The 24,380-nt window shown below is 45.3% G+C and overlaps 1 protein-coding gene across 6 annotated transcripts in view; it reads right to left on the reverse strand.

Annotated features, from left to right (window-relative positions):
- Positions 1–288: 288 nt before the first annotated feature.
- The window catches only part of hace1 (HECT domain and ankyrin repeat containing E3 ubiquitin protein ligase 1), a 40,060-nt gene continuing 15,968 nt past the window's right edge, over positions 289–24,380 (reverse strand). For 5 of the 6 annotated variants that reach the window (XM_064945996.1, XM_064945992.1, XM_064945995.1 and 2 more), the window contains exons 16-24: positions 5,585–5,682; positions 5,231–5,318; positions 4,807–4,956; positions 4,402–4,598; positions 3,722–3,853; positions 2,786–2,884; positions 2,471–2,541; positions 2,256–2,369; positions 289–2,082 (exon numbers count right to left, since the gene is read on the reverse strand). In XM_064945996.1, coding sequence (XP_064802068.1) covers positions 1,980–2,082; positions 2,256–2,369; positions 2,471–2,541; positions 2,786–2,884; positions 3,722–3,853; positions 4,402–4,598; positions 4,807–4,956; positions 5,231–5,318; positions 5,585–5,682 — 1,052 coding nt within the window. In that variant the 3' untranslated portion in view covers positions 289–1,979. Of the gene's footprint in view, positions 2,083–2,255; positions 2,370–2,470; positions 2,542–2,785; positions 2,885–3,721; positions 3,854–4,401; positions 4,599–4,806; positions 4,957–5,230; positions 5,319–5,584; positions 5,683–24,380 lie in introns of those variants that run through there. The other variant, XM_064945994.1, reaches the window with a different exon arrangement.

Below are 24,380 nucleotides of genomic sequence, written 5' to 3' on the forward strand. Positions count from 1 at the left end.
TAAGATGTGTGTTTAGAATGTGGCTTTGGTCACAGTGTGTCTGTCTGAGAGAGATGGAACAGAGGTTGTGTTTGAGAGAGTGCTGAGGAAACCGTTTAGCACAGGTAGCCCTGCTGATCTCAGCCTGTGAACAAACACAGCACATGCTGAGGGAACATACGTCCAGACACACACAACTCCACCCACTATGCACTTTACCAGCATGCCCTCACTCACACAAGCTTGGGAATTGCTCAATGCTCTCCCACAATCACTCACTAATAGTTTGTGTATGGGGGGGATACAATCTCAAAGTTTAAACAATGTATTATGTTTATGGTAAAATACATACTTTGTTTTTGAGTAATTTGCAGAAATATCTATAAAGGCTCTGTATACAATACAACATCTGATTACAATTGCAAAACAAGTCATACATTTAAAACAATAGTGATAAATAATATGAAATATAAGTATTTACATTCCCACATCATTGTAAAGAAGTAGAGTCATTTAAATCATGGATCAACAATAAAACATTTCTTAGCTACATTCATGATATGTCAAGTCATGATATGTCAAGTCATGATATGTCAAGTCATGATATGATTCTATCCCTTTTTAGAACATGTTCCACCATAATGTTCAGGTAGGATAAAAACAAAAAAGCAATCAAAATCAAACTGGCTCTCCTTTTTGGCACTGCTGACCAAACCTTTCACTTAGCTCTATATACTGTAGTGCTCCTCTAACCTTCAAGTCGACTGAGCTGAGAGAAATACAACATGGTAAGCAGAGGCTGCATCCCAAATGGTACCCTATTCCCTTCATACTGCGCTACTTTTGATCAGGGCCCATAGGGCTCTGGTCAAAAGTAGTGCACTATACAGGAACTACGGATCCATTTGGGATGCACCCAGAGAGTCCTGCCAGTCAGATACAATAGAAAGGGATGACTGACTACTGGGCCCAGTTTTCCAAACGTTTTCTAACCTGATAGGATTAAATACATATAAATAGAATGACTAGAAGTCGATGATTCGTCTGTTCTATTCGTTCTATTTCTGTGCATTTAATGCTATCCAATAGGCGAAATCCGGATAGATAACTTTTGAAAAACTGGGCCCTGATGATCACTACAAGGACACGGAGATACAGCTGCAGATGACAGACTAACACAACAGAATGACACTAAACTGAAGAACCTCACAAAGTAGAGCCATGAGACATGCACCTTATAGGGTGAGGGAGTTGTGGTTAGGCATCTGTGAAGATCAGGGATGTACTGTAGCGGGGGGTAAACGCCTGTAAGCACCGTTAACGCTTCTATTCATTTGGGGAATCATTTATGTACCTATTCCTAGGACAAATTAGCAATTTTTGCATTAGTGTTTATGTTACTTGCAGGCTAGAATCTTTGCCACCTTTTTACAACTACCTCCCTGGTAAACACATGTAAAACTACCTGGCCACAGCCTCTTACAGTAATATCATTATAGACTCCCCCTTAAATTTGAAATACACACCAACCAGATCATTCCATATTACCATGTTACAGGAGAAGAATGCCAAAGGAGAGAGACTAAAAGGAAGGCAGATGACTGGCTTCATGCCATGGGAGGGATGCTGTGCAGCCAGTCTAGTGGATAAGTTGTTGTTGTGACCATGGTAACATGTTTTTGGCAGTTCAGAGTGAAATCAGGGGTATCACATTTCCTTTTCCTTCAATTGGGTTGAAATGACAGGGAGCTTGTTTATCTTATACAAATCATAGCTAGCTCTGGCTGTAGAATAGAATCTACCCAGCTAAAACAAACTGCCACATAGATAGGTGAAATATGCCACATAGATAGGTGAAATATGTTTGGATTAGGAAGTGTTGGATGGATTCCTTGCACTGATGTGTCCATGCCAAAGCGCACACACACACACACACACACGCGCGCACTCTCGTGTGCATGGACCAGAGGAGTCCCGCTGAGACGTAGCTGCAGCCAGCGTCACGCCATGGTGTACCCGTAACTCCCACAATGCAGTGCGACCAGCAGCCTGTCCCGCAGGACCTCCTGGCTGGGGTATTCTGGGAGTTTCATCATGTTGATGCTGTGGGAGAAACATCATGGTCAATGTAGTATCTTGTGGTTCACTGCAGATTGATGGCAACTCCAGAGGCAAAGGAGTCAGAGGAACCATACTGCCCTCTAGTGCTTTTTCTGCATGCTGCTCTCTCTCATGTGTGAGTGACATGTGTGTGTGTGTGTGCGTGTGGTCCTTACCAGGTGCTGGAGGTAGGCAGTAGGTTTGATGTGTATGGTACAGAGGCAATAGTGAACTTCTGTAAGCCACTACCTCCCATCAGAAAGGCAAAGCCACCATGAGGTACCCTGGAACTGACAGGGACATGAGAGAGGAATTAGACAGGACAGTTCTTATAAGGGAATTACTGTGAGAAACTCACCTGCCACACACACATACACTATTAGAAATTCACCTGCCAGTGACAAACTGCAACAGTAGGACCCTCTCCTCTTGGGTAAGGCTTTCTACCACCTTCCAGAACCACTACAAGACAAGAGAATCCACATTAAGCCAAATGAAAACCACTGTGAGATAAGAGAATCTGACAAGAGAATCAACTTTAAACCACTAAGCCAGCCTGGGAGGAGGTGTTAAGATCTCTGTAGGATCAGCCAAGCCTGTGGTACATCTCTCTGATTTGGAGGTGTTCCAGTAAAAAGGTTCCTCCGCTCTGATGAGGTGGTGTTACATTCAAAAAAAGAGTCCTGCCTGGTGAGAGCTAACTCACCTGGATGACAGGTTCCTCCAGGTCATAGCCACTGGTGTATTCTGTGTTCCTGTGCCAGTCCTGCACATCGATCTCTGGCATCCCAGACAGCAACAGCTCCTGCACCCACACAGACAGACACCCATACAGAGACAGACAGACATACAGACACCCACACAGACAGACACACACACACACACAGAGAGGTTAAATGGAGTAGTAGTCAGGACACATGGATCATACACAACAGACTTATAAAACACAACTTAATGCTTCTTCTGTTCAAAATCATGTTGTCAAAGACACAAGGGTGTTTTTCTAACGCAACTGAACACAGGTGGTCCAGTGGTAAACAGAGCAGAGAAACTCTCCTCCCCACTGAGTCTGAGTGTTGTCAGCAGGCGTGCTGTGACTGCGTGACCGAGGCTTGTACCTGCACACACATGTCCAATAACACACGGCGCGCCAGATAATCGCCATGGTACCCTATCGATCCAGGAACTCGTGAGGACATGGATTTTGCTGACACACACAGAAACAAATCTGATCTGAGCCGGGCGATGGCGAGAGGCCTCAAGGTGACCCCAACATCCCATTGACACACACCGAGCCAGACAAGGTCAATCAATCCCTGCATCAGACATCAGATCCCGCTAGGCAAGCAGGCGAGAGCAGAGGAGGAGAATAAAATATAATGGGCAAGAGGGGTTGAGAACAGAGAAAGAGAGGTGAGGAGAAGGGAGTTGAGGACAGTAGAGAGGAAAAGAGAGAGAGGAGAGAGAGGACAGGTGAAGGAGAAGGGAGTTGATGACAGTAGAGAGGAAAAGAGAGAAGAAGAGAGAGAAGAGGTGAAGGAGAAGGGAGTTGATGACAGTAGAGAGGAGAGAAGAGAGGAAGAGAGAGAAAAAAAGAGAGAGGAGAGGTAAAGTAGAAGGGAGGAAAAGCAAGGACACTAACCAATTCATATTCATCAAAGAGCTGGATGAGGGAGGGGGGAATGAAGGTGTGGAACCCTTGCAGGAAAGCATTTATCTGGGGTTGGATGGCTCGAGTCATCCTCAACTCTGTTACCAACTGGACATACTCTGCCTGAGTGAGAGAGAGAAGAGAGAGGTTTATATAGGGAACGATCACTACGTAGAGTCTGGTTGATCTTTGGACAGCCCTCTAACGCCGTCACGTTTCACTGGCTTCTTCCTTACAGAACATTACCACCTGCAGGCCAGCTGTACACACATCCTATACACATGACATAGTAATCATATAAGATCATACGTGTTAGAGAATACAGGGGGCGCAGTCTACATCACAACTTCCTTCTGCTTGACCTGTCAATTTGGGGCGGCAGGGTAGCCTAGTGGTTAGAGCGCTGGACTAGTAACCGGAAGGTTGCAAGTTCAAACCCCCGAGCCGACAAGGTACAATTCTGTCGTTCTGCCCCTGAACAGGCAGTTAACCCACTGTTCCTAGGCCGTCATTGAAAATAAGAATTTGTTCTTAACTGACTTGCCTGGTTAAATAAAGGTCAAATTAAATTAAAAATCATCTGCTATTCTCACCTAGTTGATGTTGAGAGTAACAACAAAATGCTAGGGGTTAGGAGTTTCAGATCCTCCTTCTGTGATAGGCTGGCTCACCTTGTTGTCCTGGGTGACAATGATGCTAGTCCCACCAGGTTTGAGTGGCACCTCCTCCATGGCGCCGAACACGTCTGTTTCCACAGAGAAGGTGAGCTCCAGTCCCAGGTCACTGATGTCGTTGTCCAGGATCCACTGCAGATTCTTGGCATACTCTGGATCGATGGACGACACGTCCTGGTAGTTCACTGGGATGCCTGGACACACAGACAGCACCCATACCGTTACAACCCTGTAGCGTCACTGTAATATCCCCGTAAAAAAACAACTGTATTATAACCCAGTTACAAATGTAACAACCTGCTCAAGCAGAGGATACACCCTGGTAGTTCACTGGGATTCCTGAACGCACATTACATCATGTTAACAACCCACTGTAGAACGTGTGTGTGAGGTGTGTGTTACCCAGTATGTGTTTGTAGAAGGAGCGGGTGAAGTAGATGTTGACCAGCTGACGGTGGTAAAGAGCCAACCCCAGGATCTGACCCGCAAACCGGAAGTAGTTCAGATGATCAGGGTTCACTGACGAGTTACTGTTGGGCTGGAACGTGGTGCCTGTGAGATAGAGAGACACACACACACACACACACACACAAATAAATACCAGTTAAGCCTACCCATCTTGAATAAGTACTTGTATTTTGATGCGAGAAAGGAAAACATTTCAGTCACAGACGTATAATTAACCAACAAAGTATTTGGATCATGATGCAAGGTAACAACATTTTTTTTTAAACAGTGAGGGAAGAAAATACACCCTCAATTACAGTTTAAAAAAAACACAGTTTACACAAACAACATCTCATCAGCCAATCGAAAGGTGTCTCACCGTCCGCTGACTGGGTGAAGAGGCCGTAGTCTGCATTGATGATCTCATTGGACAGGACGTCAAACCACTCCCTCACCACGCCCTGGCCCTGGAACACAAAGGTCACAGGTCAACTAAAGGTCCACTGCTAAATGAACATGTACTAACATGGGACCCTATTTCCTGTATAGTACACTAATGAAGAGTTGCCAGGACTAAGTGTGGGTCCATTTGAGATTGTGACCTATTCCCTTTCCATTTTGGGAACTATTCCATTGTTTCCATTGCGCTAGGCAAGTTCAATCAAGAGTTCCTAAACTAAAGTATTTTAAATACTATTTAAACCTAGGTCAAACAGACACTGATAATACCCACCATTCCTTCCTCTCCATGGAACCGTACGGCGATGCCCTGTTTGAGCTTTTCATTGGTCGATTTGGAGACCATCGCACAGCTACTGCTAAATATGGACTCTGACAGAAAGGAGAAAGAAACATATTGAGAAAGAGAGACACACTAACACATTACTGGGTGGAGTTTAAGACATGTGGGGATGAAGGATGGTCAGTGGGGTGAGCTGTACAGGAAGGAGGGTCAGTGGGGTGAGCTGTACAGGAAGGATGGTCAGTGGGGTTAGCTGTACAGGAAGGGTTATACTGTATGAAGGATGGTCAGTGGGGTTAGCTGTACATGAAGGGTGGGTTATACTGTATGAATGATGGTCAGTGGGGTTAGCTATACATGAAGGATGGTCAGTGGGGTTAGCTATACATGAAGGATGGTCAGTGGGGTTAGCTGTACATGAAGGGTTATACTGTATGAAGGACAGTCAGTGGGGTTAGCTATACATGAAGGATGGTCAGTGAGGTTAGCTGTACAGGAAGGGTTATACTGTATGAAGGATGGTCAGTGGGGTTAGCTGTACATGAAGGATGGTCAGTGGGATAAGCTTTTCATGAAGGATGGTAAGTGGGGTTAGCTGTACAGGTACAAGGTTATACTGTATGAAGGATGGTCAGTGGGGTTAGCTGTACATAAAGGAGGGTCAGTGGGGTTAGCTATACATGAAGGATGGTCAGTGGGGTTAGCTGTACAGGAAGTGTTATACTGTATGAAGGATGGTCAGTGGGGTTAGCTATACATGAAGGATGGTCAGTGGGGTTAGCTGTACAGGAAGGATGGGTTATACTGTATGAAGGATGGTCAGTAGGTTTAGCTGTACATGAAGGATGGGTTATACTGTATGAAGGATGGTCAGTGGGGTTAGCTGTACAGGACAGGTTATACTGTATGGAGGATGGTCAGTTGGGTTAGCTGTAAAGGACAGGTTATACAGTATGAAGGATGGTCAGTGGGGTTAGCTGCACATGAAGGATGGGTTATACTGTATGAAGGATGGTCAGTGGGGTTAGCTGTACATGAAGGATGGGTTATACTGTATGAAGTATGGTCAGTAGGGTTAGCTGTACATGAAGGATGGGTTATACTGTATGAAGGATGGTCAGTGGGGTTAGCTGTACAGGACAGGTTATACTGTATGAAGGATGGTCAGTTGGGTTAGCTGTACAGGACAGGTTATACTGTATGAAGGATGGTCAGTGGGGTTAGCTGAACAGGACAGGTTATACTGTATGAAGGTAGGTCAGTGGGGTTAGCTGTACATGAAGGATGGGTTATACTGTATGAAGGATGGTCAGTGGGGTTAGCTGTACATGAGGGATGGGTTATACTGTATGAAGGATGGTCAGTAGGGTTAGCTGTACATGAAGGATGGTCAGTGGGGATAGCTGTACATGAAGGATGGTCAGTGGGGTAAGCTGTACAGGAAGGGTTATAATGTATGAAGGATGGTCAGTGGGGTTAGCTGTACATAAAGGAGGGTCAGTGGGGTTAGCTAAACATGAAGGATGGTCAGTGGGGTTAGCTGTACAGGAAGGATGGGTTATACTGTATGAAGGATGGTCAGTAGGTTTAGCTGTACATGAAAGATGGGTTATACTCTATGAAGGATGGTCAGTGGGGTTAGCTGTACATGAAGGATGGTCAGTGGGGTTAGCTGTACAGGAAGGATGGGTTATACTGTATGAAGGATGGTCAGTGGGGTTAGCTGTACATGAAGGGTGGGTTATACTGTATGAAGGATGGTCAGTAGGGTTAGCTGTACATGAAGGATGGGTTATACTGTATGAAGGATGGTCAGTGGGGTTAGCTGTACAGGACAGGTTATACTGTATGAAGGATGGTCAGTTGGGTTAGCTGTACAGGACAGGTTATACTGTATGAAGGATGGTCAGTGGGGTTAGCTGTACATGAAGGGTGGGTTATACTGTATGAAGGATGGTCAGTGGGGTTAGCTGTACATGAAGGATGGGTTATACTGTATGAAGGATGGTCAGGGGGGTTAGCTGTACATGAAGGATGGTCAGTGGGGATAGCTGTACATGAAGGATGGTCAGTGGGGTAAGCTGTACATGAAGGATGGTCAGTTGGGTTAGCTGTACAGGACAGGTTATACTGTATGAAGGATGGTCAGTGGGGTTACCTGTACATGAGGGATGGGTTATACTGCATGAAGGATGGTCAGTAGGGTTAGCAGTACATGAAGGATGGGTTATACTGTATGAATGATGGTCAGGGGGGTTAGCTGTACATGAAGGATGGTAAGTGGGGATAGCTGTACATGAAGTATGGTCAGTGGGGTAAGCTGTACAGGAAGGGTTACAATGTATGAAGGATGGTCAGTGGGGTTAGCTGTACATAAAGGAGGGTCAGTGGGGTTAGCTATACATGAAGGATGGTCAGTGGGGTTAGCTGTACAGGAAGTGTTATACTGTATGAAGGATGGTCAGTAGGTTTAGCTGTACATGAAGGATGGGTTATACTCTATGAAGGATGGTCAGTGGGGTTAGCTATACATGAAGGATGGTCAGTGGGGTTAGCTATACATGAAGGATGGTCAGTGGGGTTAGCTGTACAGGAAGGATGGGTTATACTGTATGAAGGATGGTCAGTGGGGTTAGCTGTACATGAAGGATGGGTTAAACTGTATGAAGGATGGTCAGTGGGGTTAGCTGTACATGAAGGGTGGGTTATACTGTATGAAGGATGGTCAGTGGGGTTAGCTGTACAGGACAGGTTATACTGTATGAAGGATGGTCAGTTGGGTTAGCTGTACAGGACAGGTTATACTGTATGAAGGATGGTCAGTGGGGTTAGCTGTACATGAAGGATGGGTTATACTGTATGAAGGATGGTCAGTGGGGTTAGCTGTACATGAAGGGTGGGTTATACTGTATGAAGGATGGTCAGTGGGGTTAGCTGTACATGAAGGATGGATTATACTGTATGAAGGATGGTCAGTGGGGTTAGCTGTACAGGACAGGTTATACTGTATGAAGGATGGTCAGTTGGGTTAGCTGTACAGGACAGGTTATACTGTATGAAGGATGGTCAGTGGGGTTAGCTGTACAGGAAGGGTTATACTGTATGAAGGATGATCTGTGGGGTTAGCTAAACATGAAGGATGGTCAGTGAGGTTAGCTGTACAGGAACGATGGGTTATACTGTATGAAGGATGGTCAGTGGGGTTAGCTGTACAGGACAGGTTATACTGTATGAAGGATGGTCAGTGGGGTTAGCTGTACAGGAAGGATGGGTTATACTGTATGAAGGATGGTCAGTGGGGTTAGCTGTACATGAAGGGTGGGTTATACTGTATGAAGGATGGTCAGTAGGGTTAGCTGTACATGAAGGATGGGTTATACTGTATGAAGGATGGTCAGTGGGGTTAGCTGTACAGGACAGGTTATACTGTATGAAGGATGGTCAGTTGGGTTAGCTGTACAGGACAGGTTATACTGTATGAAGGATGGTCAGTGGGGTTAGCTGTACATGAAGGGTGGGTTATACTGTATGAAGGATGGTCAGCGGGGTTAGCTGTACATGAAGGGTGGGTTATACTGTATGAAGGATGGTCAGCAGGGTTAGCTGTACATGAAGGATGGGTTATACTGTATGAAGGATGGTCAGTGGGGTTAGCTGTACAGGACAGGGTATACTGTATGAAGGATGGTCAGTTGGGTTAGCTGTACAGGACAGGTTATACTGTATGAAGGATGGTCAGTGGGGTTAGCTGTACATGAAGGATGGGTTATACTGTATGAAGTATGGTCAGTAGGGTTAGCAGTACATGAAGGATGGGTTATACTGTATGAAGGATGGTCAGTGGGGTTAGCTGTACAGGACAGGTTATACTGTATGAAGGATGGTCAGTTGGGTTAGCTGTACAGGACAGGTTATACTGTATGAAGGATGGTCAGTGGGGTTAGCTGTACATGAAGGATGGGTTATACTGTATGAAGGATGGTCAGTGGGGTTAGCTGTACATGAAGGATGGGTTATACTGTATGAAGGATGGTCAGTGGGGTTAGCTGTACATGAAGGATGGGTTATACTGTATGAAGGATGGTCAGTGGGGTTAGCTGTACAGGAGAGGTTATACTGTATGAAGGATGGTCAGTTGGGTTAGCTGTACATGAAGGGTGGGTTATACTGTATGAAGGATGGTCAGTGGGGTTAGCTGTACAGGACAGGTTATAGTGTATGAAGGATGGTCAGTGGGGTTAGCTGTACAGGAAGGGTTATACTACATGAAGGATGGTCAGTGGGGTTAGCTGTACAGGAAGGGTTATACTGTATGAAGGATGATCTGTGGGGTTAGCTAAACATGAAGGATGGTCAGTGAGGTTAGCTGTACAGGAACGATGGGTTATACTGTATGAAGGATGGTCAGTGGGGTTAGCTGTACAGGACAGGTTATACTGTATGAAGGATGGTCAGTGGGGTTAGCTGTACAGGAAGGATGGGTTATACTGTATGAAGGATGGTCAGTGGGGTTAGCTGTACATGAAGGGTGGGTTATACTGTATGAAGGATGGTCAGTAGGGTTAGCTGTACATGAAGGATGGGTTATACTGTATGAAGGATGGTCAGTGGGGTTAGCTGTACAGGACAGGTTATACTGTATGAAGGATGGTCAGTTGGGTTAGCTGTACAGGACAGGTTATACTGTATGAAGGATGGTCAGTGGGGTTAGCTGTACATGAAGGGTGGGTTATACTGTATGAAGGATGGTCAGTGGGGTTAGATGTACATGAAGGATGGGTTATACTGTATGAAGGATGGTCAGTGGGGTTAGCTGTACATGAGGGATAGGTTATACTGTATGAAGGATGGTCAGTAGGGTTAGCTGTACATGAAGGATGGGTTATACTGTATGAATGATGGTCAGGGGGGTTAGCTGTACATGAAGGATGGTAAGTGGGGATAGCTGTACATGAAGGATGGTCAGTGGGGTAAGCTGTACATGAAAGGCTATAATGTATGAAGGATGGTCAGTGGGGTTAGCTGTACATAAAGGAGGGTCAGTGGGGTTAGCTATACATAATATATCCCATTTAGCAGACGCTTTTGTCCAAAGCGACTTACAAGTCGGCTGGGGCCACTACTTTTACATATGGGTGACCCCAGCGGGAATCGAACCCACGACGCTTGGCGTTGCAAGCACCATGCTCTACCGACTGAGCCACACAGGTCAGTGGGGTTAGCTGTACAGGAAGTGTTATACTGTATGAAGGATGGTCAGTGGGGTTAGCTATACATGAAGGATGGTCAGTGGGGTTAGCTGTACAGGAAGGATGGGTTATACTGTATGAAGGATGGTCAGTAGGTTTAGCTGAACATGAAGGATGGGTTATACTCTATGAAGGATGGTCAGTGGGGTTAGCTGTACATGAAGGATGGTCAGTGGGGTTAGCTGTACATGAAGGATGGTCAGTGGGGTTAGCTGTACATGAAGGATGGTCAGTGGGGTTAGCTATACATGAAGGATGGTCAGTGGGGTTAGCTGTACAGGAAGGATGGGTTATACTGTATGAAGGATGGTCAGTGGGGTTAGCTGTACATGAAGGGTGGGTTATACTGTATGAAGGATGGTCAGTAGGGTTAGCTGTACATGAAGGATGGGTTATACTGTATGAAGGATGGTCAGTGGGGTTAGCTGTACAGGACAGGTTATACTGTATGAAGGATGGTCAGTTGGGTTAGCTGTACAGGACAGGTTATACTGTATGAAGGGTGGTCAGTGGGGTTAGCTGTACATGAAGGGTGGGTTATACTGTATGAAGGATGGTCAGTGGGGTTAGCTGTACATGAAGGATGGGTTATACTGTATGAAGGATGGTCAGTGGGGTTAGCTGTACATGAGGGATGGGTTATACTGTATGAAGGATGGTCAGGGGGGTTAGCTGTACATGAAGGATGGTCAGTGGGGATAGCTGTACATGAAGGATGGTCAGTGGGGTAAGCTGTACAGGAAGGGTTATAATGTATGAAGGATGATCAGTGGGGTTAGCTGTACATGAAGGATGGGTTATACTGTATGAAGGATGGTCAGTGGGGTTAGCTGTACAGGAGAGGTTATACTGTATGAAGGATGGTCAGTTGGGTTAGCTGTACAGGACAGGTTATACTGTATGAAGGATGGTCAGTGGGGTTAGCTGTACATGAAGGGTGGGTTATACTGTATGAAGGATGGTCAGTGGGGTTAGCTGTACAGGACAGGTTATACTGTATGAAGGATGGTCAGTGGGGTTAGCTGTACAGGAAGGGTTATACTACATGAAGGATGGTCAGTGGGGTTAGCTGTACAGGAAGGGTTATACTGTATGAAGGATGATCTGTGGGGTTAGCTAAACATGAAGGATGGTCAGTGAGGTTAGCTGTACAGGAACGATGGGTTATACTGTATGAAGGATGGTCAGTGGGGTTAGCTGTACAGGACAGGTTATACTGTATGAAGGATGGTCAGTGGGGTTAGCTGTACAGGAAGGATGGGTTATACTGTATGAAGGATGGTCAGTGGGGTTAGCTGTACATGAAGGGTGGGTTATACTGTATGAAGGATGGTCAGTAGGGTTAGCTGTACATGAAGGATGGGTTATACTGTATGAAGGATGGTCAGTGGGGTTAGCTGTACAGGACAGGTTATACTGTATGAAGGATGGTCAGTTGGGTTAGCTGTACAGGACAGGTTATACTGTATGAAGGATGGTCAGTGGGGTTAGCTGTACATGAAGGGTGGGTTATACTGTATGAAGGATGGTCAGTGGGGTTAGATGTACATGAAGGATGGGTTATACTGTATGAAGGATGGTCAGTGGGGTTAGCTGTACATGAGGGATAGGTTATACTGTATGAAGGATGGTCAGTAGGGTTAGCTGTACATGAAGGATGGGTTATACTGTATGAATGATGGTCAGGGGGGTTAGCTGTACATGAAGGATGGTAAGTGGGGATAGCTGTACATGAAGGATGGTCAGTGGGGTAAGCTGTACATGAAGGGCTATAATGTATGAAGGATGGTCAGTGGGGTTAGCTGTACATAAAGGAGGGTCAGTGGGGTTAGCTATACATAATATATCCCATTTAGCAGACGCTTTTGTCCAAAGCGAATTACAAGTCGGCTGGGGCCACTACTTTTACATATGGGTGGCCCCAGCGGGAATCGAACCCACGACGCTTGGCGTTGCAAGCACCATGCTCTACCGACTGAGCCACACAGGTCAGTGGGGTTAGCTGTACAGGAAGTGTTATACTGTATGAAGGATGGTCAGTGGGGTTAGCTATACATGAAGGATGGTCAGTGGGGTTAGCTGTACAGGAAGGATGGGTTATACTGTATGAAGGATGGTCAGTAGGTTTAGCTGAACATGAAGGATGGGTTATACTCTATGAAGGATGGTCAGTGGGGTTAGCTGTACATGAAGGATGGTCAGTGGGGTTAGCTATACATGAAGGATGGTCAGTGGGGTTAGCTGTACAGGAAGGATGGGTTATACTGTATGAAGGATGGTCAGTGGGGTTAGCTGTACATGAAGGGTGGGTTATACTGTATGAAGGATGGTCAGTAGGGTTAGCTGTACATGAAGGATGGGTTATACTGTATGAAGGATGGTCAGTGGGGTTAGCTGTACAGGACAGGTTATACTGTATGAAGGATGGTCAGTTGGGTTAGCTGTACAGGACAGGTTATACTGTATGAAGGGTGGTCAGTGGGGTTAGCTGTACATGAAGGGTGGGTTATACTGTATGAAGGATGGTCAGTGGGGTTAGCTGTACATGAAGGATGGGTTATACTGTATGAAGGATGGTCAGTGGGGTTAGCTGTACATGAGGGATGGGTTATACTGTATGAAGGATGGTCAGGGGGGTTAGCTGTACATGAAGGATGGTCAGTGGGGATAGCTGTACATGAAGGATGGTCAGTGGGGTAAGCTGTACAGGAAGGGTTATAATGTATGAAGGATGATCAGTGGGGTTAGCTTTACATGAAGGATGGTCAGTGGAGTTAGCTGTACAGGAAGGATGGGTTATACTGTATGAAGGATGGTCAGTGGGGTTAGCTGTACATGAAGGGTGGGTTATACTGTATGAAGGATGGTCAGTAGGGTTAGCTGTACATGAAGGATGGGTTATACTGTATGAAGGATGGTCAGTGGGGTTAGCTGTACAGGACAGGCTATACTGTATGAAGGATGGTCAGTTGGGTTAGCAGTACAGGGCAGGTTATACTGTATGAAGGATGGTCAGTGGGGTTAGCTGTATATGAAGGATGGGTTATACTGCATGAAGTATGGTCAGTAGGGTTAGCTGTACATGAAGGATGGGTTATACTGTATGAAGGATGGTCAGTGGGGTTAGCTGTACAGGACAGGTTATACTGTATGAAGGATGGTCAGTTGGGTTAGCTGTACAGGACAGGTTATACTGTATGAAGGATGGTCAGTGGGGTTAGCTGAACAGGACAGGTAATAATGTATGAAGGTAGGTCAGTGGGGTTAGCTGTACATGAAGGATGGGTTATACTGTATGAAGGATGGTCGGTGGGGTTAGCTGTACATGAGGGATGGGTTATACTGTATGAAGGATGGTCAGTAGGGTTAGCTGTACATGAAGGATGGGTTATACTGTATGAATGATGGTCAGGGGGGTTAGCTGTACATGAAGGATGGTCAGTGGGGATAGCTGTACATGAAGGATGGTCAGTGGGGTAAGCTGTACAGGAAGGGTTATAATGTATGAAGGATGGTCAGTGGGGTTAGCTGTACATGAAGGATGGTCAGTGGGATTAGCTATACATGAAGGATGGTCAGTGGGGTTAGCTGTACAGGAAGGATGGGTTATACTGTATGAAGGATGGTCAGTGGGGTTAGCTGTACATGAAGGATGGGTTATACTGTATGAATGATGGTCAGTGGGGTTAGCTGTACAGGACAGGTTATACTGTATGAAGGATGGTCAGTGGGCTTATACTGTATGAAGGATGGTCAGTGGGGTTAGCTGTACGTGAAGGGTGGGTTATACTGTATGAAGGATGGTCAGTGGTGTTAGCTGTACAGGACAGGTTATACTGTATGAAGGATGGTCAGTTGGGTTAGCTGTACAGGACAGGTTATACTGTATAAAGGATGGTCAGTGGGGTTAGCTGTACAGGACAGGTTATACTGTATGAAGGATGGTCAGTAGGTTTAGCTGTACATGAAAGATGGGTTATACTGTATGAAGGATGGTCAGTGGGGTTAGCTGTACAGGACAGGTTATACTGTATGAAGGATGGTCAGTGGAGTTAGCTGTACAGGACAGGTTATACTGTATGAAGGCTGGTCAGTGGGGTTAGCTGTACATGAAGGATGGGTTATACTGTATGAAGGATGGTCATTGGGGTTAGCTGTACATGAAGGATGGTCAGTGGGGTTAGCTGTACATGAAGGGTGGGTTATACTGTAAAAAGGATGGTCAGTGGGGTTAGCTGTACATGAAGGATGGGTTATACTGTATGAAGGATGATCAGTGGGGTTAGCTGTACAGGACAGGTTATACTGTAAAAAGGATGGTCAGTGGGGTAGCTGTACATGAAGGATGGGTTATACTGTATGAAGGATGATCAGTGGGGTTAGCTGTACAGGACAGGTTATACTGTATGAAGGATGGTCAGTAGGGTTAGCTGTACATGAAGGATGGGTTATACTGTATGAATGATGGTCATTGGGGTTAGCTGTACATGAAGGATGGTCAGTGGGGTTAGCTGTACATGAAGGATGGATTATACTGTATGAAGGATGGTCAGTGGGGTTAGCTGTACATGAAGGATGGGTTATAATGTATGAAGGATGGTAAGTGGGGTTAGCTGTACATGAAGGATGTGTTATACTGTATGAAGGATGGTAAGTGGGGTTAGCTGTACAGGACAGGTTATACTGTATGAAGGATGGTCAGTGGGGTTAGCTGTACAGGACAGGTTATACTGTATGAAGGATGGTCAGTGGGGTTAGCTGTACATGAAGGATGGGTTATACTGTATGAAGGATGGTCAGTGGGGTTAGCTGTACAGGACAGGTTATACTGTATGAAGGATGGTCAGTGGGGTTAGCTGTACAGGACAGGTTATACTGTATGAAGGATGGTCAGTGGGGTTAGCTGTACATGAAGGATGGGTTATACTGTATGAGGGATGGTCAGTGGGGTTAGCTGTACAGGACAGGTTATACTGTATGAAGGATGGTCAGTGAGGTTCGCTGTACATGAATGAAGGTCAGTGGGGAGAGCTGTACATGAAGGATGGGTTATACTGTATGAAGGATGGTCAGTGGGGTTAGCTGTACAGGAAGGGTTATACTATATGAAGGATGGTCAGTGGGGTTAGCTGTACAGGACAGGTTATATTGTATGAAGGATGGTCAGTGAGGTTAGCTGTACATGAAGGATGGTCAGTGGGGTTAGCTGTACAGGAAGGGTTATACTGTATGAAGGATGATCAGTGGGGTTAGCTAAACATGAAGGGTGGGTTATACTGTATGAAGGATGGTCAGTGGGGTTAGCTGTACATGAAGGATGGGTTAAACTGTATGAAGGATGATCAGTGGGGTTAGCTGTACAGGACAGGTTATATTGTATGAAGGATGGTCAGTGAGGTTAGCTGTACAGGACAGGTTATATTGTATGAAGGATGGTCAGTGAGGTTAGCTGTACATGAAGGATGGTCAGTGGGGTTAGCTGTACAGGAAGGATGGGTTATACTGTATGAAGGATGGTCAGTGGGGTTAGCAGTACATGAAGGATGGGTTATACTGTATGAAGGATGGTAAGTGGGGTTAGCTGTACATGAAGGATGTGTTATACTGTATGAAGGATGGTCAGTGGGGTTAGCTGTACAGGACAGGTTATACTGTATGAAGGATGGTCAGTGGGGTTAGCTGTACAGGAAGGGTTATACTGTATGAAGGATGATCAGTGGGGTTAGCTGTACAGTACAGGTTATACTGTATGAAGGATGATCAGTGGGGTTAGCAATACATGAAGGATGGGTTATACTGTATGAAGGATGGTCAGTGGGGTTAGCTGTACAGGCCAGGTCATACTGTATGAAGGATGATCAGTGGGGTTAGCTGTACAGGACAGGTTATACTGTATGAAGGATGGTCAGTGGGGTTAGCTGTACATAAAGGATGGGTTAAACTGTATGAAGGATGGTCAGTGGGGTTAGCAGTACATGAAGGATGGGTTATACTGTATGAAGGATGGTCAGTGGGGTTAGCTGTACATGAAGGATGGTCAGTGAGGTTAGCTGTACATGAAGGATTGGTTACACTGTATGAATGATGGTCAGTGGGGTTAGCTGTACATGACAGGTTATACTGTATGAAGGATGGTCAGTGGGGTTAGCTGTACATGAAGGATGGTCAGTGAGGTTAACTGTACATGAAGGATGGGTTATACTGTATGAAGGATGGTCAGTGAGGTTATCTGTACATGAAGGATGGTCAGTGAAGTTAGCTGTACATTAAGGATGGGTTATACTGTATGAAGGATGATCAGTGAGGTTAGCTGTACATGAAGGATGGGTTATACTATATGAAGGATGGTCAGTGGGGTTAGCTGTACAGGAACTATGGGTTATACTGTATGAAGGACGGTCAGTGGGGTTAGCTGTACATGAAGTATGGGTTATACTGTATGAAGGATGGTCAGTGAGGTTAGCTGTACATGAAGGATGGTCAGTGGGGTAAGCTGTACATGAAGGATGGGTTATACTGTATGAAGGATGATCAGTGGGGTTAGCTAAACATGAAGGATGGTCAGTGAGGTTAGCTGTACATGAAGGATGGTCAGTGAGGTTAGCTGTACATGAAGGATGGTCAGTGAGGTTAGCTGTACATGAAGAATGGTCAGTGAGGTTAGCTGTACTTGAAGGATTGGTTATACTGTATGAATGATGGTCAGTGGGGTTAGCTGTACATGACAGGTTATACTGTATGAAGGATGGTCAGTGAGGTTAGCTGTACATGAAGGATGGGTTATACTGTATGAAGGATGGTCAGTGGGGTTAGCTGTACATGAAGGATGGTCAGTGGGGTTAGCTGTACATGACATGTTATACTGTATGAAGGATGGTCAGTGAGGTTAGCTGTACATGAAGGATGGTCAGTGGGGTAAGCTGTACATGAAGGATGGGTTATACTGTATGAAGGATGATCAGTGAGGTTAGCTAAACATGAAGGATGGTCAGTGAGGTTAGCTGTACATGAAGGATGGTCAGTGAGGTTAGCTGTACATGAAGGATGGTCAGTGAGGTTAGCTGTACTTGAAGGATTGGTTATACTGTATGAATAATGGTCAGTGGGGTTAGCTGTACATGACAGGTTATACTGTATGAAGGATGGTCAGTGAGGTTAGCTGTACATGAAGGATGGGTTATACTGTATGAAGGATGGTCAGTGGGGTTAGCTGTACATGAAGGATGGTCAGTGAGGTTAGCTGTACATGAAGGATGGGTTATACTATATGAAGGATGGTCAGTGGGGTTAGCTGTACAGGAACTATGGGTTATACTGTATGAAGGATGGTCAGTGGGGTTAGCTGTACATGAAATATGGGTTATACTGTATGAAGGATGGTCAGTGAGGTTAGCTGTACATGAAGGATGGTCAGTGGGGTAAGCTGTACATGAATGATGGGTTATACTGTATGAAGGATGGTCAGTGGGGTTAGCTGTACAGGACAGGTTATACTGTATGAAGGATGGTCAGTGGGGTTAGCTGTACAGGACAGGTTATACTGTATGAAGGATGGTCAGTGGGGTTAGCTGTACATGAAGTATGGGTTATACTGTATGAAGGATGGTCAGTGGGGTTAGCTGTACATGCAGGATGGGTTATACTGTATGAAGGATGGTCAGTGGGGTTAGCTGTACATGAAGGATGGGTTATACTGTATGAAGGATGATCAGTGGGGTTAGCTGTACATGAAGTATGGGTTATACTGTATGAAGGATGGTCAGTGGGGTTAGCTGTACATGAAGGATGGGTTATACTGTATGAAGGATGGTCAGTGGGGTTAGCTGTACAGGACAGGTTATACTGTATGAAGGATGGTCAGTGGGGTTAGCTGTACAGGACAGGTTATACTGTATGAAGGATGGTCAGTGGGGTTAGCTGTACATGCAGGATGGGTTATACTGTATGAAGGATGGTCAGTGGGGTTAGCTGTACATGAAGGATGGGTTATACTGTATGAAGGATGGTCAGTGGGGTTAGCTGTACAGGACAGGTTATACTGTATGAAGGATGGTCAGTGGGGTTAGCTGTACAGGACAGGTTATACTGTATGAAGGATGGTCAGTGGGGTTAGCTGTACATGAAGTATGGGTTATACTGTATGAAGGATGGTCAGTGGGGTTAGCTGTACATGCAGGATGGGTTATACTGTATGAAGGATGGTCAGTGGGGTTAGCTGTATATGAAGGATGGGTTATACTGTATGAAGGATGATCAGTGGGGTTAGCTGTACATGAAGTATGGGTTATACTGTATGAAGGATGGTCAGTTGGGTTAGCTGTACAGGACAGGTTATACTGTATAAAGGATGGTCAGTGGGGTTAGCTGTACAGGACAGGTTATACTGTATGAAGGATGGTCAGTAGGTTTAGCTGTACATGAAAGATGGGTTATACTGTATGAAGGATGGTCAGTGGGGTTAGCTGTACAGGACAGGTTATACTGTATGAAGGATGGTCAGTGGAGTTAGCTGTACAGGACAGGTTATACTGTATGAAGGCTGGTCAGTGGGGTTAGCTGTACATGAAGGATGGGTTATACTGTATGAAGGATGGTCATTGGGGTTAGCTGTACATGAAGGATGGTCAGTGGGGTTAGCTGAACATGAAGGATGGTCAGTGGGGTTAGCTGTACATGCAGGATGGGTTATACTGTATGAAGGATGGTCAGTGGGGTTAGCTGTACATGAAGGATGGGTTATACTGTATGAAGGATGATCAGTGGGGTTAGCTGTACATGAAGTATGGGTTATACTGTATGAAGGATGGTCAGTGGGGTTAGCTGTACATGAAGGATGGGTTATACTGTATGAAGGATGGTCAGTGGGGTTAGCTGTACAGGACAGGTTATACTGTATGAAGGATGGTCAGTGGGGTTAGCTGTACAGGACAGGTTATACTGTATGAAGGATGGTCAGTGGGGTTAGCTGTACATGCAGGATGGGTTATACTGTATGAAGGATGGTCAGTGGGGTTAGCTGTACATGAAGGATGGGTTATACTGTATGAAGGATGGTCAGTGGGGTTAGCTGTACAGGACAGGTTATACTGTATGAAGGATGGTCAGTGGGGTTAGCTGTACAGGACAGGTTATACTGTATGAAGGATGGTCAGTGGGGTTAGCTGTACATGAAGTATGGGTTATACTGTATGAAGGATGGTCAGTGGGGTTAGCTGTACATGCAGGATGGGTTATACTGTATGAAGGATGGTCAGTGGGGTTAGCTGTACATGAAGGATGGGTTATACTGTATGAAGGATGATCAGTGGGGTTAGCTGTACATGAAGTATGGGTTATACTGTATGAAGGATGGTCAGTTGGGTTAGCTGTACAGGACAGGTTATACTGTATAAAGGATGGTCAGTGGGGTTAGCTGTACAGGACAGGTTATACTGTATGAAGGATGGTCAGTAGGTTTAGCTGTACATGAAAGATGGGTTATACTGTATGAAGGATGGTCAGTGGGGTTAGCTGTACAGGACAGGTTATACTGTATGAAGGATGGTCAGTGGAGTTAGCTGTACAGGACAGGTTATACTGTATGAAGGCTGGTCAGTGGGGTTAGCTGTACATGAAGGATGGGTTATACTGTATGAAGGATGGTCATTGGGGTTAGCTGTACATGAAGGATGGTCAGTGGGGTTAGCTGAACATGAAGGATGGTCAGTGGGGTTAGCTGTACATGAAGGGTGGGTTATACTGTAAAAAGGATGGTCAGTGGGGTTAGCTGTACATGAAGGATGGGTTATACTGTATGAAGGATGATCAGTGGGGTTAGCTGTACAGGACAGGTTATACTGTAAAAAGGATGGTCAGTGGGGTAGCTGTACATGAAGGGTGGGTTTTACTGTAAAAAGGATGGTCAGTGGGGTTAGCTGTACATGAAGGATGGGTTATACTGTATGAAGGATGATCAGTGGGGTTAGCTGTACAGGACAGGTTATACTGTATGAAGGATGGTCAGTAGGGTTAGCTGTACATGAAGGATGGGTTATACTGTATGAATGATGGTCATTGGGGTTAGCTGTACATGAAGGATGGTCAGTGGGGTTAGCTGTACATGAAGGATGGATTATACTGTATGAAGGATGGTCAGTGGGGTTAGCTGTACATGAAGGATGGGTTATAATGTATGAAGGATGGTAAGTGGGGTTAGCTGTACATGAAGGATGTGTTATACTGTATGAAGGATGGTAAGTGGGGTTAGCTGTACAGGACAGGTTATACTGTATGAAGGATGGTCAGTGGGGTTAGCTGTACAGGACAGGTTATACTGTATGAAGGATGGTCAGTGGGGTTAGCTGTACATGAAGGATGGGTTATACTGTATGAAGGATGGTCAGTGGGGTTAGCTGTACAGGACAGGTTATACTGTATGAAGGATGGTCAGTGGGGTTAGCTGTACAGGACAGGTTATACTGTATGAAGGATGGTCAGTGGGGTTAGCTGTACATGAAGGATGGGTTATACTGTATGAGGGATGGTCAGTGGGGTTAGCTGTACAGGACAGGTTATACTGTATGAAGGATGGTCAGTGAGGTTCGCTGTACATGAATGAAGGTCAGTGGGGAGAGCTGTACATGAAGGATGGGTTATACTGTATGAAGGATGGTCAGTGGGGTTAGCTGTACAGGAAGGGTTATACTATATGAAGGATGGTCAGTGGGGTTAGCTGTACAGGACAGGTTATATTGTATGAAGGATGGTCAGTGAGGTTAGCTGTACATGAAGGATGGTCAGTGGGGTTAGCTGTACAGGAAGGGTTATACTGTATGAAGGATGATCAGTGGGGTTAGCTAAACATGAAGGGTGGGTTATACTGTATGAAGGATGGTCAGTGGGGTTAGCTGTACATGAAGGATGGGTTAAACTGTATGAAGGATGATCAGTGGGGTTAGCTGTACAGGACAGGTTATATTGTATGAAGGATGGTCAGTGAGGTTAGCTGTACAGGACAGGTTATATTGTATGAAGGATGGTCAGTGAGGTTAGCTGTACATGAAGGATGGTCAGTGGGGTTAGCTGTACAGGAAGGATGATCAGTGGGGTTAGCTGTACAGGACAGGTTATATTGTATGAAGGATGGTCAGTGAGGTTAGCTGTACATGAAGGATGGTCAGTGGGGTTAGCTGTACAGGAAGGGTTATACTGTATGAAGGATGGTCAGTGGGGTTAGCAGTACATGAAGGATGGGTTATACTGTATGAAGGATGGTAAGTGGGGTTAGCTGTACATGAAGGATGTGTTATACTGTATGAAGGATGGTCAGTGGGGTTAGCTGTACAGGACAGGTTATACTGTATGAAGGATGGTCAGTGGGGTTAGCTGTACAGGAAGGGTTATACTGTATGAAGGATGATCAGTGGGGTTAGCTGTACAGTACAGTTTATACTGTATGAAGGATGATCAGTGGGGTTAGCAATACATGAAGGATGGGTTATACTGTATGAAGGATGGTCAGTGGGGTTAGCTGTACAGGCCAGGTCATACTGTATGAAGGATGATCAGTGGGGTTAGCTGTACAGGACAGGTTATACTGTATGAAGGATGGTCAGTGAGGTTAGCTGTACAGTACAGGTTATACTGTATGAAGGATGATCAGTGGGGTTAGCAATACATGAAGGATGGGTTATACTGTATGAAGGATGGTCAGTGGGGTTAGCTGTACAGGCCAGGTCATACTGTATGAAGGATGATCAGTGGGGTTAGCTGTACAGGACAGGTTATACTGTATGAAGGATGGTCAGTGGGGTTAGCTGTACATAAAGGATGGGTTAAACTGTATGAAGGATGGTCAGTGGGGTTAGCAGTACATGAAGGATGGGTTATACTGTATGAAGGATGGTCAGTGGGGTTAGCTGTACATGAAGGATGGTCAGTGAGGTTAGCTGTACATGAAGGATTGGTTACACTGTATGAATGATGGTCAGTGGGGTTAGCTGTACATGACAGGTTATACTGTATGAAGGATGGTCAGTGGGGTTAGCTGTACATGAAGGATGGTCAGTGAGGTTAACTGTACATGAAGGATGGGTTATACTGTATGAAGGATGGTCAGTGAGGTTATCTATACATGAAGGATGGTCAGTGAAGTTAGCTGTACATTAAGGATGGGTTATACTGTATGAAGGATGATCAGTGAGGTTAGCTGTACATGAAGGATGGGTTATACTATATGAAGGATGGTCAGTGGGGTTAGCTGTACAGGAACTATGGGTTATACTGTATGAAGGACGGTCAGTGGGGTTAGCTGTACATGAAGTATGGGTTATACTGTATGAAGGATGGTCAGTGAGGTTAGCTGTACATGAAGGATGGTCAGTGGGGTAAGCTGTACATGAAGGATGGGTTATACTGTATGAAGGATGATCAGTGGGGTTAGCTAAACATGAAGGATGGTCAGTGAGGTTAGCTGTACATGAAGGATGGTCAGTGAGGTTAGCTGTACATGAAGGATGGTCAGTGAGGTTAGCTGTACATGAAGAATGGTCAGTGAGGTTAGCTGTACTTGAAGGATTGGTTATACTGTATGAATGATGGTCAGTGGGGTTAGCTGTACATGACAGGTTATACTGTATGAAGGATGGTCAGTGAGGTTAGCTGTACATGAAGGATGGGTTATACTGTATGAAGGATGGTCAGTGGGGTTAGCTGTACATGAAGGATGGTCAGTGGGGTTAGCTGTACATGACATGTTATACTGTATGAAGGATGGTCAGTGAGGTTAGCTGTACATGAAGGATGGTCAGTGGGGTAAGCTGTACATGAAGGATGGGTTATACTGTATGAAGGATGATCAGTGAGGTTAGCTAAACATGAAGGATGGTCAGTGAGGTTAGCTGTACATGAAGGATGGTCAGTGAGGTTAGCTGTACATGAAGGATGGTCAGTGAGGTTAGCTGTACTTGAAGGATTGGTTATACTGTATGAATAATGGTCAGTGGGGTTAGCTGTACATGACAGGTTATACTGTATGAAGGATGGTCAGTGAGGTTAGCTGTACATGAAGGATGGGTTATACTGTATGAAGGATGGTCAGTGGGGTTAGCTGTACATGAAGGATGGTCAGTGAGGTTAGCTGTACATGAAGGATGGGTTATACTATATGAAGGATGGTCAGTGGGGTTAGCTGTACAGGAACTATGGGTTATACTGTATGAAGGATGGTCAGTGGGGTTAGCTGTACATGAAATATGGGTTATACTGTATGAAGGATGGTCAGTGAGGTTAGCTGTACATGAAGGATGGTCAGTGGGGTAAGCTGTAAATGAATGATGGGTTATACTGTATGAAGGATGGTCAGTGGGGTTAGCTGTACAGGACAGGTTATACTGTATGAAGGATGGTCAGTGGGGTTAGCTGTACAGGACAGGTTATACTGTATGAAGGATGGTCAGTGGGGTTAGCTGTACATGAAGTATGGGTTATACTGTATGAAGGATGGTCAGTGGGGTTAGCTGTACATGCAGGATGGGTTATACTGTATGAAGGATGGTCAG

Source organism: Oncorhynchus masou, chromosome 29, assembly GCF_036934945.1.
Source record: "Oncorhynchus masou masou isolate Uvic2021 chromosome 29, UVic_Omas_1.1, whole genome shotgun sequence".
Lineage (NCBI taxonomy): Eukaryota > Metazoa > Chordata > Actinopteri > Salmoniformes > Salmonidae > Oncorhynchus > Oncorhynchus masou.